This window comes from Canis lupus, chromosome 31 (assembly GCF_048164855.1).
Source record: "Canis lupus baileyi chromosome 31, mCanLup2.hap1, whole genome shotgun sequence".
NCBI classification, from domain to species: domain Eukaryota; kingdom Metazoa; phylum Chordata; class Mammalia; order Carnivora; family Canidae; genus Canis; species Canis lupus.
The window spans coordinates 36,424,113-36,442,327 of NC_132868.1; the positions used below are offsets into that span (position 1 = coordinate 36,424,113).

General features: G+C 35.4%; 1 protein-coding gene across 3 annotated transcripts in view; it reads left to right on the forward strand.

The window, feature by feature from the left end:
- PRKCI (protein kinase C iota) overlaps nucleotides 1–18,215 on the forward strand; it is a 74,223-nt gene that overhangs the window by 35,009 nt on the left and 20,999 nt on the right. For 2 of the 3 annotated variants that reach the window (XM_072808042.1, XM_072808044.1), the window contains exons 4-8: nucleotides 2,236–2,286; nucleotides 5,936–6,021; nucleotides 7,902–8,042; nucleotides 11,511–11,565; nucleotides 12,867–12,925. In XM_072808042.1, coding sequence (XP_072664143.1) covers nucleotides 2,236–2,286; nucleotides 5,936–6,021; nucleotides 7,902–8,042; nucleotides 11,511–11,565; nucleotides 12,867–12,925 — 392 coding nt within the window. The remainder of the gene's footprint in view (nucleotides 1–2,235; nucleotides 2,287–5,935; nucleotides 6,022–7,901; nucleotides 8,043–11,510; nucleotides 11,566–12,866; nucleotides 12,926–18,215) is intronic. The other variant, XM_072808043.1, reaches the window with a different exon arrangement.

Sequence of the window (18,215 nt, forward strand, 5' to 3'; positions counted from 1 at the left end):
CCCAAAGTCAGCTGTCATATAACTGGTGCATTGTAGACCGGGGTATAGAAACTAGGTATTCTGGTTCCATGTCTGTGTTCTTTTCATTCTACTGTGCTACCCCTCAAATTTTTTACGTTATGTAAAACCCACTTAATATATCACATTTAAAGACTCTTGGGTGGCTCCATTGGTTAAGCGCCTGCCTTTGGCTCAGGTCATGATCCTGGAATCCCATGATCGAGTTCCACATCAGGCTCCCTGCTCAACAAGGAGTCTGCTTCTCCCTCTACCTCTTCCTTGCTCATGCTCTCTCTCTCTCATTCTCTCTCTCTCAAATAAAATCTTAAAACAGATACATATCGCATTTAATTGAAATTCATTGGCAGTATTTCATGTAACATTTTGAGGAGATCAGACCTAGAGGACTCTTTAAAACTTGAACAAATATAAATCTCCCATAAGTATAATGAGTCAACACTTTGTTATTATTCCCTTGTACTTTTGTTCACAGTGTGTTTTTAAAAAATCAGTAGTTTAATATTTCCCTGCCTTCAGAGTTTGACATAGTGAGTGACTCGTAAGGGATCCATAATCTAATTTGTTGAGGTCCTTACAGAACTTCAGAAGTCATCCATATCTGGAACCATCTCTTTCTGGAATAAAACTACAATGAATGTTTAAAGAAGTGATTGATCAATTCATTATTTTTGTATCATATTACAGAACTATTTTTCAGAAACTACCTTATATTTCAACTTTTAGGAATATATTAGGAACTGTGCATCTCATACTTTGTGTTCTTTTTAAGCCATGTCCTTTTGTACGTCATAGACTACTAGTTTTATATTCTGTTTATAAAAATGGCCTGGATTAGCATGTTTATAAATTTATAGTTCCTAAGATAAAACTTACAGTTTTTTGGATTTGGATACTCTTAGTGGTATAAATTTTTTCCTAAAGTTAGTATACATCTTTTAAAAACTATAATGGGGGACACCTGGGTGGCTCAGTGTTTGAGCGTCTGCCTTTGGCTCAGGGTGTGACCCTGGGGTTCTGGGATCAAGTCTGGCATCGGGGTCCCCACAGGGAGCCTGCTTCTCCCTCTGCTTTTGTCTCTCTCTCTCTCTTTTTTTTTTTTTTAAAGCATATAAGCAATATTTATTTATTTTTTTAAGATTTTATTTATTTATTTATGAGAGACCCAGAGAGAGAGAGGCAGAGACACAGGCAGAGGGAGAAGCAGGCCCCACGCAGGGAGCCTGATGTGGGACTCGATCCTGGGTCCCCAAGATCACACCCAGGGCTGAAGGCTAGGTGCTAAACTGCTGAGCCTCCCGGGCTGCCCCCCCGCCCTTTTTTTTAAATAGCTGAGAATGTTTATTCAAATAGGACATTTATTAGCTCCCATTGCAAAACACAGTCTTATAATAGTTTCAGTTAACAGTAATACTTAGCATATTTGATCATGTATACCACATTCTAGCTTTTAAGATGAGTGATATAGTATCAGAGAATTATTATTTTTAAAGATTTTATTTATTTATTCATAAGAGAGAGAAAGAGAGAGAAAGAAAGAAAGGCAGGGACACAGGCAGAGGGAAAAGCAGGCTCCATGCAGGGAGCCTGACATGGGACTCGATCCCTGGACTCCAGGATCACGCCCTGGGCTGAAGGCGGTGCTAAACCGCTGAGCCACCCGGGCTGCCCTGTATCAGAGAATTATTATAAAATGCAATGCTTAGATCAAATATCATCAACACTTAACAGATGCTTCTCTCTGTGTCTCTCATGAATAGATAAATGAAATCTTAAAAAAAAAAAAGAATAAACTAATTTAAAAAATAAGTAAAAAATAAAAACTATAATGGTTTACGTTCATACTTGTATACATTTTTGTAGTTCAGTTTTAATTCTTCATAGTAGCCGACTTGATACTACAACAAAAATTTAAGGAAAATAGTAGTTAATGACTTCTCTTAGAATAAAAAAAACCAATTAGTAATATAACAGGGACTAGAATGAATAATTTGAGCTTCTAATGCATTTGATTTTGGTTGTTCACTTTCATGAAAACCTCTTTCATGTAGTCTTGGTAAATGAATCCCTTGAAAAAATATTACTGAGTATACGCTAAGTATCTTGTGTCAAGAGAGGGTTAAAATTTGGGTCAGTTTTTTTATTTTAGAATTTGAAATTCTCTATAATTTATGTGTTTTAAATTTCCTGTATTGATTTTAGTTTATTTTCTTTCAGTCTTCCCTTGTGTACCAGAACGTCCTGGAATGCCCTGTCCAGGAGAAGACAGTGAGTGTGTATATACTTCATATCTTTGAGTATAGGGTTATTTATGGCACAATTGCACAAGTGAAAGGAAATCAGAACTTTTAGGGCTACTTCAGTGGCTCAGTTGGTTAAGCATCTGCCTTCGGCTCAGGTCATGATCCCGGAGTCCTGGGATGGAGCCCCACCCAGGAGCCCCACGTCACACTCCCTGCTCAGCGAGAAGTCTGCTACTCCCTCTCCCTCTGCTCCTCCCCTCCACTCATGTTGTCGCTCTTTCTCTACCCCCTCAGATAAATAAATAAAATCTAAAAAAAAAAAAAAAAAAGAAATAGAATTTTTAGTCCATCTGATTTCTTTTCTATTCTTCAGTCTAATTTAGACTATATTAGCATCTGCCTAAACTCTTTTCCTTTGCCAGATGGAAATCAGATGGTTTGGGATGCCTGGGTGGCTCAGTGGTTGAGCATCTGCCTTCAGCTCAGGTGTGATCCCAGAGTCCTAGGATCAAGTCCCACATCATGCTCCCGTTAGGGAGCTTGCTTCTCCCTCTGCCTATGTCTCTGCCCCTCTATGTGTCTCTCATGAATAAATAAATAAAATCGTAAAAAAAAAAAATCAGGTAGTTCATAGTTGCAAGTTACTGACATGTGTCTTGTCACTTAATTTTGAAGATACCATTTGCCTTTATTCACCAGTTATTAACATTCTCTGTGTTTGCTTTACCTCTGTGTCTGTATGTGTTCACACATAGACATGTATATACATAAGAAACATGCTTTATTGATTGATGAAAATTTTATTTATTTGACAGAGAGAGAGAGCACAGGCAGGGAGAGGGAGAAACCAACTTCTCGCTGAGCAGGGACCCGGATGTGGGGCTCCATCCCAGGACCCTGGGATCATGACCTGAGCTGAAGGCAGATGCTTAACTGACTGAGCCACCCAGGCGCCCCAGTTCCTTGACTCTTTATGCAACTTGATGAAAATAAAAAATTAAAGAGCTCTGAGTCTTTATGTATAGAGTTGAATGGGGGCCATGTACTATATAGGAAGATGGGGAAATTTAAGGAAGTAGGTAGAACCCTGAAACAATAATGAAAAATTTAGGTCTGGATTCAGCTAAGAATGTTTTACCAGAGTTCTGATGATGGATGGATCCAAGCCAGCATAGGCTGCCTTTATAGGGCTGTTGGAGAAGCAACTATGTAAATTCTTTGTCCAGGCCAGAGTTTTGAAAGACTTGCCATTATAGCAGGTCCTGGTTTCAGAGTCCTATCTACAAATGAATTATGGATCTATAGTACACTTTCCAGATAAAATAATCATTTCCTAACTTTTCACTATATTTCATGCTCACTTTCCCTGTGTAAAATTTGCTGGTAGAAATTTGATACCACTGCTTCCCCAGTATAATAAGTATTATTAAAATAGAGCATGGAGGAAAATTGATGACCACTAATATAGTCTCTTGGCTCTTTTAATTCCTAGGCAGCATTAATATGTTTGAATTTAAGGTATATCAAGTTGTAGTTCATGAAAGCTTATAAAATAGGAAATTTTTTTAGGTTAAGATATTATTACTATTTTTTTAAAGATTTATTTACTTATTTGAGGGGCACCTGGGTGGCTTAGTCAGTGGCTCTGTGTCTGCTGCTCCCCCTGCTTGTACTCTCTCTCTCTCATTCTCTGTCAAATAAATAAATAAATCTTTTAAATAAGATGAGGCAGAGGGAAGGGAGAGAGAGAGAGAGAGAGAATCTCAGGCCGACTCTCCACTGAGTGCTGAATGTGGGACTTGATCCCACAACCCTGAACTCATGACCTGGTCCAAAATCAAGAGTTGAATGCTCAATCGACTGAGCCACCTAGGCACCCTAGGTTAAAATATTATTAACAGAAATTTTCTGCTTTGGTTATTCCTAACAGAATAAATAAATTAAAAAAAAAAAAAAGCATCAGGGGATCCCTGGGTGGCGCAGCGGTTTGGCGCCTGCCTTTGGCCCAGGGTGCGGTCCTGGAGACCCGGGATCGAATCCCATGTCAGGCTCCCGGTGCATGGAGCCTGCTTCTCTCTGCCTGTGTCTCTGCCTCTCTCTCTCTCTCTCTCTCTCTCTGTGACTATCATAAATAAATTAAAAAAAAAAAAAAAAGCATCTGTATTTAAGGTTCTGTATTGTGCTATTATGTTAAGATTTCTGATTCAGAGCATTTCAACTAGTCTTTTCTATGGTAATTTTAAATAGTAAACCCAGTGCTACATCTGCTTTAAAATAGGAGTTTAGAAACCTAATGGAATCCTTTTACAGTATTAACTATCACTATGGAATATTAATATTAATGACTAATAGACCATATGTATAATAGTGATTGAGTTAACTAAAATTACTCAGGTCAACTAGATTTGGTCTCATGGAACCTCTTAGTTTGTTTAGAAAAAGTATTAATATAAAAACCATTTGATTAAAGATTAATGGAGAGGAGCATCTGGGAGTCTCTGTTGGTTACTGTCTGACTCTTGATTAGGTCATGATCTCAGGGTTGTGAGATCAGCCCCACCTTGGGCTCAGGGCTGGGTGTGGAGCCTGCTTAAGATTCTCTCCCTCTGTTCCTCTTCCCCCTCTAAAAAAGAAAAGATTAATGGAGAAGATAATATTCTTATGGCTACAGAATGTCCCTTTTAGGGCATCTATAAAAAGTAAAATGTACCTTTACAACGAAGAGAACAAGCAATCACTGCCTTTAACAGAGTTCTTGAATGCTAGTAGTGGGAGTCAGCAATCTGACATTTGTGTATCTCTTGATATAATACAGTAAGCAATACATATCACCTATATATTATTTTTGCCAAGAGTATTTGATATTGATTCTAGTAAGGAAGCAGACAAATCTAGAATGTAGGACATAATATAAGACAGCTGCCTGGACTGTTTCACAAAAAAAAAAAGAAAAAAAATCAACATCACAAGGAATAAACAAATACGGCAGTGGGAATGTTTCAGCATACATTAGAGAGAAAAAAGGTCTAGCAACCAAAGATTCAGTGCTTGAATCTTGATTAGATCTTGGAGAGAAAAAGAAAGCTATGAAAGATACTTTGAGGGTAAATAGGGGAATTTGCATATGAGCTTCTGTTAGGTGATATTGAATCAATGTTGATTTTCTAAGACATGGTAATGGTATTGCCGTTAAGTAGAATTAGGGGAAACACCCTTATTCTAAGGCGGTGAGTGAATCCTTAGGTATTTAAGGGTGAAGTGTTATGTCTGCAACTTACTCTTAAATGATTCAGGGGGAAAAAAGGCAAGTGTATAGAGAGGAAAGCAAACGTGGCATAATGTTGGTAATTGGTAAGTCTCCGGGAAGGATGCAGCTGTTTATTCTATTCTGTCAACTTTTCTATGGGCTTAACATTTTTCAAAATTAAAAGTTGAGGGGGGAAAAAAACGAAAAGCCCAAATAGTAATTTTTAATACATTTTGCTCCGTGGGCTTTGTTTTCATTTAGTCCCTTGAGGAATTCATTTTATTTTTTCACTTTCAGGTTTTTATCAGAATCGTTTTTTTCTCAAAGTGAATATCATGAAAAAACCCACAGATTTAATTATAAAGACTTTTATTTGGACTTACTCTTTTTTTTTTTTTACTTTTTTTTTTTTTTTTTTATCTCTTAGAATCCATCTACCGCAGAGGTGCACGCCGATGGAGAAAGCTTTATTGTGCAAATGGCCACACTTTTCAAGCCAAGCGTTTCAACAGGGTAAGCCTTAATTTGTTAAATACTAATAATTTGAGTCTTTTTTTACTCTACTACTGTAAAAGAAAGGTAGTCTTATTTTCCCTTTTAAAGAAATAAGTAAGGTGACACCTTTTCCAGTTTGCCTGGGACAGTATCCCAGTTATCTTGAGGTAATTTTTAATAACATCTCCTTTCACTCTTAAAAATACCCCCTATTGAATTGTATGGTTACCTTAGCTGAAAGAAAGTTGTTTTTTTTTTTTTTTTTTTTTTTTAAAGATTTTATTTATTCATGAGGGACAGAGAGCGGCAGAGACACAGACAGAAAGAGATACAGGCTCCCTGCAAGGAGCCCAATGCAGGGTTTGATCCTGGGACTATAGGACCACGCCCTGAGCCTAAGGCAAATGCTCAACTTTGAGCCACCCAAGCGTCCTGAATGTTGGTTTTTTAAATATAATTCCAGACAACCAGAAAATAAGCAAAGTTTATTTTGCAAACCATTTAATGTAATTTTAACTTTCACTATTTCAAAAATAATAATTGCAAAACACTTACCTAGCTTTTACTACGTAGCAGGTGCTTTTCCAAATGTTTGACACATATTGACCCATTTAATCTTTACAACAGCCTTGTGAGATGGGTACTATATATTTCTGTTTCACAGATGAAAGGGCTGAGGTGTGGGGCGCTTAGGTAAGTTGCCCAAGATGACATAGCTAGTAAGTGGCAGAACTAATAAGGCTTGAAAGAAGTCTATTTCCAGAAGTCCGTGTTGTTTTTTTGTTTGTTTTTAAAGATTTATTTATTTATTCATTCATTCATTCATTCATTCATTCATGAGAGACACAGAGAAAGAGAGAGAGAGAGAGAGAAAGAAAGAGAGAGAGGGGCAGAGGGAGAAGCAGGCTCCTGCCACCCAGGGATCCCCAGAAGTCCATGTTCTTAACTACTCTCGATAACTACAAATATATGGACTCAATTTCCATTGTAAAGCTAGTAGCATGTTCTGAATTCATTAAAGTAAATAAAAGCTACTACCTGAGGTTCCGAAAATCCTTTTTTTTTTTTTTTTTTTTTAATTTTATTTATTTATGATAGTCACAGAGAGAGAGAGGCGCAGAGACAGGCAGAGGGAGAAGCAGGCTCCATGCACCGGGGAGCCCGATGTGGGATTCGATCCCGGGTCTCCAGGATCGCGCCCTGGGCCAAAGGCAGGCGCCAAACCGCTGCGCCACCCAGGGATCCCTCCCAAAATCCTTTTATTCAGTAGCACTGATATTTAAAAAGCTTTGAAATGAATGGTCACTTTGATATTGCTCTTTTAGAGAGCAGGGCTTTGGTTTGACCTCTGAACAGTCTGGAAGGTTTATGTTTGCTTGGGAGTCCTTGCATAGCTTTTTCTGCTGTATGTTTTTCAAGTTTAATTCACTTTTACTCTTTTCAGTACTCTGAATTTATGTGAAGAATAGAAATTCTTGAATATGTAACAAAACAATATGGTTGCAAATTTCACTCTTGCAAACAAAACACTTTTTCTGTTTATTTTTTCCATAACTATGATAGTTTTGGAAAAGTTTTATATAAAGAAAAAGGAATTGAGTTAGAGAAGAAAGCTACATATTTTCACTTAAAAAAAATTTTTTTTTGAGAGAGAGAGCATGTAAGCGAGTTGGGGTGGGAGGGCGGAAGGAGAGGAAGAGAGAATCCCAAGCAGACCCCATACCCAGTGTGTAGCTGGAGTCAGGTCTTGATCCCATAACCCTGAGATTGTGACCTGAGCTGAAATCCAGAGTTAGGCACAGGCACCCCTTATTTTCACTATTTTATCATTAAACTGTTGGCAAGAGATTATGATCTTTTTTTCTGCTAAGAAAATACTGTTGAATTACTCTTTCCAGCGTGCCCACTGTGCCATCTGTACCGACCGAATATGGGGACTTGGACGTCAGGGATATAAATGCATCAACTGCAAACTCCTGGTTCATAAGAAGTGCCACAAACTCGTCACAATCGAATGTGGGCGGCATTCTATGCCACCGGTAAGACACAATTGTCTTTTTTTAATAGAACATTTTCAGTAACAATACTAGAGCAGAGGACTGAAATACAGGTACTAAGGAATCACAGGTCAACAGTGTTATAGAATGTAACTTTACAGTCCAGTTGACATATTGTGAGTTTTGAATTGTTATTATAAATTTGTTTATATTATGTAGTTAACTTCTTGATTTAATCTGCTACAAAAATCATCTGGTCTAAATGAGGAAGAGGTAGGGAGAACTATTTAAGAGACCTTTTTCTCTTTAGATAAACTAATTTGTAGCTCCTGTTGTATTAGCAACCACACTAAACAGATCAGGTAAGAAGAGTCAGAGGTTTCATAGTTGCTATTTAAAGTGTGAAATTACTGGGGAGTCTTTTAACTTAAAATTTTTTTTTTTAAATTTTTATTTATTTATGGTAGTCACACAGAGAGAGAGAGAGAGAGGCAGAGACACAGGCAGAGGGAGAAGCAGGCTCCATGCCGGGAGCCCGACGTGGGATTCGATCCCGGGTCTCCAGGATCACGCCCTGGGCCAAAGGCAGGCGCCAAACCGCTGCGCCACCCAGGGATCCCTAACTTAAAATTTTATTTTTACTTTCTCTTTCAAATACACAATTATAACATCTTCATTATAGAGCATACAGATAAATAAAGAAAAATTAAATAAAAATACCCCATGAAATCTACTGTCTAAAGGTAATTGTCTTCTGGTGTATATCCTTCTAGAACTTTTTCTTTTGCAAATTTATATGTATAAATATAGAAAATTTATTAAATTTTATATAATTATTCATATAAATTAAAGTTAATTATATAACTAAAATATAAGTTATATAATTCAATTTTAAATAATTTTATATAAATATTAAAACAATAAAAATTTCATTTTCTATTTGGAAAAATTTTAAATCTATTTAAGAGTAGATATAATAGTATAATGAACTGCCATAAGCCAATCACCCAGCTTCAGTAGGTAACAACTCATGACCAGTCTTATTTCAGCTACACCCCCACCCATGTAACCTGCTCTCATCCTGTATTTTGAAACAAATCTAAAAGATAAGGACTCGTCAAAAACTAAAAAGCAATTCTTTATATCAAATATTCATCTAGGCAGTGTTCAAATTTCAGTTGCCTCATAAATGAGACAATTTTGTTTTTAGTGTTCATTGTGAATCAGGATCCAAATGAAGTCCATATTTGCAGTTGACTGATATGTGGCCTAGATATTTTTTAATTTACTGATTCTTCTATCTCTGTCACTCACTGGCTTTTTTCCCCTTTAAAATTTCAATGTAGAAGAAATTATGTTAAAAAAAAAAAAAGAAATTATGTTGTCATTTAAAGCATTGGAATACTCTTCTCTTTGCTTTCATGGTATTGTTTAAAATGTTCCCCTGTCCTCATTATCTTCTGTGTTATATTATAGCTGGATGTAGAAGTTTAATTTAGATTCTGGTTTTTGGTTCTTCTAGGTTGTTTTTGAGACTGCTTCATAGAAGGTGGAGCGTTTATCCATCAGAATGCACATAGTGTTTGACTGGGTCTTATTCTTTTACATACTTTTTAACAAAAATGAGATCACAGATGTATATATACTGTTTTCTAACCTATTTTTTCACTTAACTATATATTTTAGTCACCTTTCTATATCTGTCTATATCCTTATCAATGTTAGCATGGTATTTTGTTATATACCTAGGTCATGATTTACTTAACTGTTCCCCATGATTATACATTTGAGTTGTTTTCTACATTTTCCTATAAAGAAAATCATGAACTTTCTGATAAGTAAATATTATTTCCTTAAGAAACTAGAAGTAGAATTACTGGCTTAAAGGATATGCATTTTTAAAAAGATCTGGATGCAAAGGCCCTTGGGTGGGCTCAGTTGATTAAGCATCCGACTCTTGATTTCAGTTCAGGTCATGATCTCAGGGTCGTGAGATCGAGCCCTGTGCTGGGCTCTGCTCTGGGTGTGGAGCCTGCGTAGGACTCTTTCTCTCCCTTTCCCTCTGCCCCATTCCCTCTAATTAATAAATAAATAAATAAATAAATAAATAAATAAATAAATAAGCTAAATGCATCTTTCTAAATTGTCTTCTAGAATGAGTATACCATGTTTATTCATAGTATCTTCTTTGCACATTGTGAATATAGGTTATTATTGGTGACTTGTTGGTATTAGAATTATTTAACTAGTTCATATAAGCTCAGGAATGGGTTTGTTGGGATCCCTGGGTGGCGCAGTGGTTTGGCGCCTGCCTTTGGCCCAGGGCGCGATCCTGGAGACCTGGGATCGAATCCCACATCGGGCTCCCGGTGCATGGAGCCTGCTTCTCCCTCTGCCTGTCTCTGCCCCCCTCTCTCTCTCTCTATGTGACTATCATAAATAAATAAAAATTAAAAAAAAAAAAAAAAAGGGAATGGGTTTGTTGTTAGGGAGGTGAAAATCCCATCTTAAGGAAATGATCAAGGCCAAAAATTCTGAACATAATTTATTTAGGTTACTGTTGATATTCCTGAATATTCTTAGGTGATAGAATGACTTCAGACCATGTACAGTGATTATGTTAATAATCACTAAATGTATTGTAAAATCCAGGAGCCTATCTGTAAGGCACCCTTAAAATTATAACTATGTAGGGACACCTGGCTGGTGCAGCTGGTAGAGTTTGTGTGACTCTTGATCTCGGAGTTTTGAGTTTGAGCCCCACACTGGATGTTGAGATTACTTAAATATAAAGTCTTTTAAACAAAGAAATTATAACTGTGTTAACTACTGCTCTTTCTCAACTTTACCGTTTCTTGCTGGTATTCATTAAACCCTGGGTCCAAGATTAATGAATTAGTAATATTTTGGTTTGAATTAACATTTTTCCTGAAGTTATTGGCAGTTAGTTGAGTAAGTCAGTTTCTAGAAGGTATTTCTTCTCCTTGTTTGAGTCACTGGCACCTTTGAGAATCTTTAGAAAGGTGGGAAACCCACAAAATTTTAGGTTTCTAGACCATTTTTGAAGTTCATTTCTAAACTCAGCTAAGGAACTTATGTACTAGAGACTCCTTTTGCCAAAGATTGAAGAGAGTGTATGGAGCTGAAAGGAAGAATACATAGTGTAGAAGAGAAATGAATCAAAGTATATAGAAGTTTCATTTGATTTCTTTTTTTTTTTATTTGATTTCTAATGGGTAGTCTGAAATTAGTTTTCTGTTTCTTTTGTTATCTGTAAAACATGATTTTTGTTATCCGTAAAACATGACTAATGTTTAGCTCATTCACAGGAATATTGCATGGTTTTATATAATTAAAATAAAGTAATACAGTTTTCACTTACTAAGTTTCTTTCAAGTTTAAATTTTAATATGCTATGTCTCATCGAAACAAAGTTGTTTCTGCATTTATAGTGGTATTGGGATTTAAAAAGAACCCACTGAGTTACTGTGTCTTTGGAAATGTTTATAGGAACCAATGATGCCTATGGACCAGTCACCCATGCCTTCAGATCATGTACAGACAGGTAAGAATGACACTGGCAGGACCATTGTTCATCAACAAGTATCTTTAAATACTTCTTTAGGTGACTCTTTAACTTAAGTTTAAAACCATTTATGTTCTTCCCAAATAAAAGTTAGTTAACATTATTTTGCAGTGGTACTATCAGTTACAATACTTAATATATACCTTTGGCATTTTAAGAAGACAGCTACGTAAACTATAACAAATGATTCTTTCCTCTAATTCAGATAAATTTCTTCTGAGACTTTTTAAAAATTCAGCAAACCTCATTTTTCAATAATGAAAACAGATTTTGTGGGCCATGTTAGCTGTTTGGGTGATCTGTTTTTTTTTTTTTTTTTTTTTTTTTAATTTTTATTTATTTATGATAGTCACACAGAGAGAGAGAGAGGCGGAGACATAGGCAGAAGGAGAAGCAGGCTCCATGCACCGGGAGCCTGACGTGGGATTCGATCCCGGGTCTCCAGGATCGCGCCCTGGGCCAAAGGCAGGCGCCAAACCGCTGCGCCACCCAGGGATCCCGGGTGATCTGTTTTGATTAAAAGTTTTATTATCAGAAATAAAAATTATGTAAGAGATACAGAGATGCAATATAGAAAATTTAAAAAAGATCATGTGAGTTCAAACATCAAATAAACACAAAACCTTAAATATGTATCTGCTCAATTTGGAAAGTGATTAACTGAGTGGAGCATTGTGATCTTGGATGAATCAAGAAAGGGAAAGTGAGGGAGTTTTCCTAGAAGGACAGAATGTAGTCTCTTGTTCATGCAAGAAGCCGGTTATATGAAACATGGGCTTTTTTGTGTGTGCCCCAAGTAGCTTTAAGGAATAGAAACCTAGAGTTCAGTCTTTTCAATTCTATACTTGACCTATGTGGTATGGTAGTTAGGAACGTTTTGAGTATGAAGGAAGTGAGGAGTAAAACCCAAAAGTTCCCTCTCTCTATGCCTTAGTCATACTAAAATAATTGAATAAGATTTATAGAGTTACCCTTATAGAAGGAATTGATTAATTGGTGAAGAGGTGAAATATTTTTAAAATACCAAAAATATCTGTTAAAATCAGTACTAGGCTGCTAATTGGTTCTTGCTCCTCATTCTCATTTAAGATTAGGTTTTAACTCATAAATACATGCAGTTTATTACTAGTAGGACAGATACTCAATTTTAAGTAAAACTTATTCCAAAATGATAACTTAATCAAATCAGGAGAACATTTTAAGTCAAACTCCGTTAACGGGTATTATGTTTCTCTCTCTCTCTCTTTTTTTTTTTTTCATGTTTGGGATTGGATTTTCAGTAATTCCATATAATCCTTCAAGTCATGAGAGTTTGGACCAAGTTGGTGAAGAAAAGGAGGTAAGATAATTAGCTTTATTGTACATTACGTCATCAGCTTTTTTATTTTTTCATCAGCTTTTTTTTTTTTCTTTCTCATCAGCTTTTTAATAAGACTTGAGAGTTTAAAAATATGGCAGTTGCTTAGATTTTTTAGCTTTTACAACAATAGGCTTTTAATTAAAATATATAATTAAAATGATAATTTTTGAAATAAGCTCATAGTATAAAAGATTTATCATGCCTCACACTTTCCACACCCACTTTGACTTCTGAGAGACAACTCTTTTTAATAATTTCTGTTTGTGCCTATAATGTTTATAACTCTGTTTTTCAATTTTCCAGCTTTATATATTTCAGGCCATAAAGATTTAATTCACAATACCTCCCCCTTTTCGCTTCTCTTTCCAAGTTTGAAAGATGCATTATGTTTTACTCTTGGATACCTTTAGGAAAACCCCAACTTTTTATTATGGAAAATTTCAAAAATAATTAAAAGTAAGCAGTAGTATAACAAAGCCCCTGTTTCTATTACCCAGATAAAACAGTTATCAGTATAGGCTAGTGTTGTTTTGTCTACCCGCTGCCTGCATTCCTGTATTATCTGGAAGCACATCTGTTGATTACAACTTAATCTCCTATCTTAGTTTTTTTGTTCTATTTAAGTCAGTACCTTGACTTTCCTTTACCCATCCTTCTCTTCTAACTTTCCTCTTTTACGTACATATTTATTTTTACATTGCCAAGGTTGTTAACATTTATAATCTTTCTTGCATCTGTAACTACATCTTCCATATTTTGTTCATAAGTTGAGTGAATCATTCAAAAGAAGAAATTCCTGATAATGAGAAATGAATTCTCTATTCTTCTAACATCACGAATTGCTAATACTTCTTTCTTTTCAATTCTTGATGCTCCTTTATGGCTTTTTGTTCCTTTTTTGGAGTTTCTCATTGCCTTTATTATTATTATTTATTGGTTTGGTTGTTTACCAAAGGCTCATTGCTTGTATCATCAAGATTTTTAATATATTTTAAAATTGAAGAATAACATACAGTGAAGTACACAAATCACGAGCATATAGCTAGGTGAATTTTCAGAGTGGATACTGTGTAATGACCACCCAGATCAGGAAATAGGATCTACTAATATCTCAGAAGCCCATCTTGTGCCATCTCCCAATCACTAACACCCTCTTCTCCCTGTAAGTAATCATTGTCTAACACCAGAGGTTAGTTTTGTTTTTTCCCCCAAACTTCATATGAGTGGATTCATTTAGTATGTATTTTTTTTGTTTCTGGCTTCTTTTGCTCAATATTGTGTTTGTGAGATTCAGTCATGTCTCATGAAGTAGTATTTCATTTATTTTCACTGTCGTTTCAATTTATCTAGTCTGTTGATTTTTTTCCCCCTGATTGGGATTTTTATGATATGTTGTTATGAACATTTATAAACATTTCTGTTAGGTATATAATTAGTGGGAATTCCTGAGTCATGTGTAACTGAACTTTAGTAGATAATTACCAAACAGTTTTCCAAAGTACTTGTATTAGTTTATACTTTCACCAATAATGTGTAAGTTTGGCTCCACAAATCTTTGTCAGCACTTTGTATAGTCTTTTAATTTTAGTGAATCTTTTGAATGTGTAGTGGTATCTCATAATTTTTTAATGCTCATTTCCTTGCTATTCAACTTTTCATGTATTTATTGGCCATTTGAGTATCATCTTTAGTTAGGTGTCTGTTTTTTTTAAACGAGGGGGTCTGGCTTTGTTGTGTTGATTTATGGAAGTTCTTTGTATTTCTCAACATTATTAGCCTTTTATTAGTTACATATTGCAAATATATAACTCCCATTCTATGTATTTTCACTGTTAATGGTTTCTTTTGATGAATAGAAGTTCAGATTTTTAATGTAGTGAAATACATTTATCTTTTCCTTTTTGGGTAGTGGTTTTGGGCCTTAAGAAACCTCTGTCTTTCCCAAGCCTATTGAAGATATTGAAAAGGCTGTACCTTCCCTCATTACTCTGAAAAGCTATCTCTTCATCAGTTAATATGCTCATTACATGATCTCACTCTGGATTCTCTTTTGTTATTTTATTATTATCGGATATCATGCTTCATGATTATTATAGTTTTATAATAATAAGTCTTTGTAGTAAAATTAAGTCTTTGCTCTTCTGGGGATTATCTTGGCTACTCTTTCTGGCTTTTTAAATTTCATGTAAATTTTAGAATCAGCTTGCTGGTTTCCACAAAATCAAGAGATAAACCAAACCTACTGGTACATTTCAGAAAAAGACATCTTTACAATATGAAATCTTCAAACCACGAGCATGATATAATCCTTCATTTATTTAGGATTTCTTTAAATTATGTCAGTGTATTTTTCAGAGTCCTTGAACTATAGGTATTTGATGTAAATGGTATTATTTTAAAATATGATCGTCTATTTAATACTCTTATATAGAATAAGGTTTTTCCTAAATTACTTTGTATCCTGACACTTTGCTAAATTTGCCTATTAATTCTGATAGCTTATCCACAAATCCTTTTAGATTTTCTGTATGATCATCTTATCTATGAATAAGTGTCATTCCTTCATTTTCAAATCTTAAAGATTTATAGTTTCCTTATTGAATTAGAAAAGACCTCTACAGATGACCAAAATGACGTTGAAAAAAAGTAGTGATCAAAAAAAAAAGTAGTGATCAGATATCATTGTCTTGTTTTACATCTCAGTGGGAAATCTAATATTGATGTTTGCTACAGCTTTTCATTTTATAGAGGGAGTTTATTTCTAGTTTGCTAAGATTTTTGTCTTTATCATGACAAGATAATTGAATTTTATCAGAAACATTTTGTGACATTTGTGGAGTTGGAGTTGGTCATATGTAAACTTTATTAATTTTCAAATGATAAGCCTATTTTTCATTTCTGGAATAAACTCCATGTGTCATGATATATGATTTTTTTATATAGTTGTGGATCTCTTTTTATATAGTTGTGTATTCTCTTTTTCTTCATCAGTCTTCCTGGGGGGTTATTAATTTATTAATCTTTTTGGAGAATTAGCTCTTCTCTATTGAATCCTTATTTGCTCTTTTAATGCATTGATTTCTCCTCTGACTATCTCCTTAGGCTTTTTTGTCATCCACTGTAAAATAAATCTTAATCTCTATTGTGATTTCTTCTTTGATCAGAGCATTATTTTAAAGTATACTTCTTTTTACATATTTGGGAAAATTTTTAACTTCTAACTTAATTCCACTACAAATTAGAAAATGCGTTGTGTGTGATCTCTGCCCTTTGAATTTTTTTTTTGAAACTTGCCTGAAGGCCAAGCACATAGGCATTAGTGTATGTTCCATATGTATTTTCAAATACAGTATGTTTTATGGTTGTTGGGTGTGGCGTTCTGTACAGGTCAGTTAGGTCAAGATTATTGATGTTATTCCATCTCTGTTACCTCACTGGCTGTTTGTTCTTTGCCTACCACAAAGTTACATTGTGGATATATCTGTTCCTTTTTTGTTTTGTTAGCTTTTGCCTTATATATTTTGAGGCCATGTTATTAAGTACATACAAATTTAGAATCATAATATCTATAATTGGATTAACCCCTTTTCATCATGAAATACCCCTTTCTGTTTATAGGTAATGCTTTTTGCCTTAAAGTCATTATGTTAGGTAATTGCTATGTCACAAATAACCTCAAAATGTAGTGACTTTAAACAGGATTTATAATGTCATAGTTTCCATGGGTCAGGAATCCAAGCATGACTTATCTGTGTCCTTTGCCTCAGAATCCCATACAAGCTACAGTCAAGGTGCTGGCAAGGACCGCTGTTCCCTCAAAGCTTGACTGGGAAAGAAGCTGCTTATATACTTCCCTAATTGTTGGCAGGATTCTATTTCTTACCACATGGACCTCACTGTATGGCAACTCATAACAAAGTAACTTGATTTATTTCATCAGAGCTAAGCAGTAAGATCCAGAGAGCCTGAAGGCTAGCAAAATAGAACTCACAGTCTTTTGTAACCTAATTTCAGAAGTGACATCCTATCACTTTTGCCAGATTTCTTTAATTAGAAGCAAGTCGCGGGGATCCCTGGGTGGCGCAGCGGTTTAGCGCCTGCCTTTGGCCCAGGGTGCGATCCTGGAGACCCGGGATCGAATCCCACATCGGGCTCCCGGTGCATGGAGCCTGCTTCTCCCTCTGCCTGTGTCTCTGCCTCTCTCTCTCTCTCTCTCTCTCTCTCTCTCTCGCTCTCTGATGACTATCATAAATAAATTAATTAATTAAAAAAAAAAAAAAAGAAGCAAGTCGCTACATTTAGCCCATACTCAAGGGGAAGGGATAACACAAAGGCATGAATACTAGATGGTGGGGAGTACTGGGAGACATCTTAGAGTCAGCCTACCATAGTAGGCTACAACTACTTTGTCTTATTGGTTTAGCTACAGCAGTCTTGGTTATATATATTACATGTTAGCTACAGCGGTCTTGGTTAGTGATTACATGTTATATATATACATGTTTAAATTGTTTTAATCTTTCTGTACCCATATACTCTAGGTATGCCTTGTTAACATCATATTGTTGAGCATCCCCCCCTCTTTAGTTTGACAGTCCTTAGCTATAGTATTTAATGTATTTTACTATTTGTGTATATTTTACATTTAATGTATTTATATTTAAATGAATTACTGATTTGTGTTTAAATCCTCCATTTATGGGGCACTTGAGTGGTGCAGTTGGTTGAGCGTCCAACTGTTGGTTTTGGCTCAGGTCGTGATCTCAAAAGATTGTGAGATGGAGCCCTGCATCGGGCTCTTCAGCTCAGCATGGAGCCAGTTTCGGATTCTCTCTCCCTCTCCTTTCCCCCCTCCCACTCCTGCTCTCTCTCTCTCAAATAAATCTTTTAAAAACATTCTCCATTTTACTATGTTTTCTATGTCCCCACTCTTTGCTACTTATTTTTGCCTTCTTTTGGGTTATTTATTATTACCTCTTCATCTCTTTTAGCTTGTTTGACATTCTTTCCTACTCAATTACTGGATGTTCTAGAGATTGTATCTTACATCTTTAGCTTACTTAAATTCAATGCAAATTATTAATGATACTTTTACCACTTCCCTGGATATGCAAGGACCATAGGAATGCTTTAAATTTACTCACTCTCCCTCCTTGTCTTTGGTGTTACTTCTTTCGTATTCAAATTTTTTCTTACATATTTTAAAATTCTATGTATGCTTTGTTTATATGTACTAGTGCTTTTTTTAAAAAAAATTATTTATTAGAGA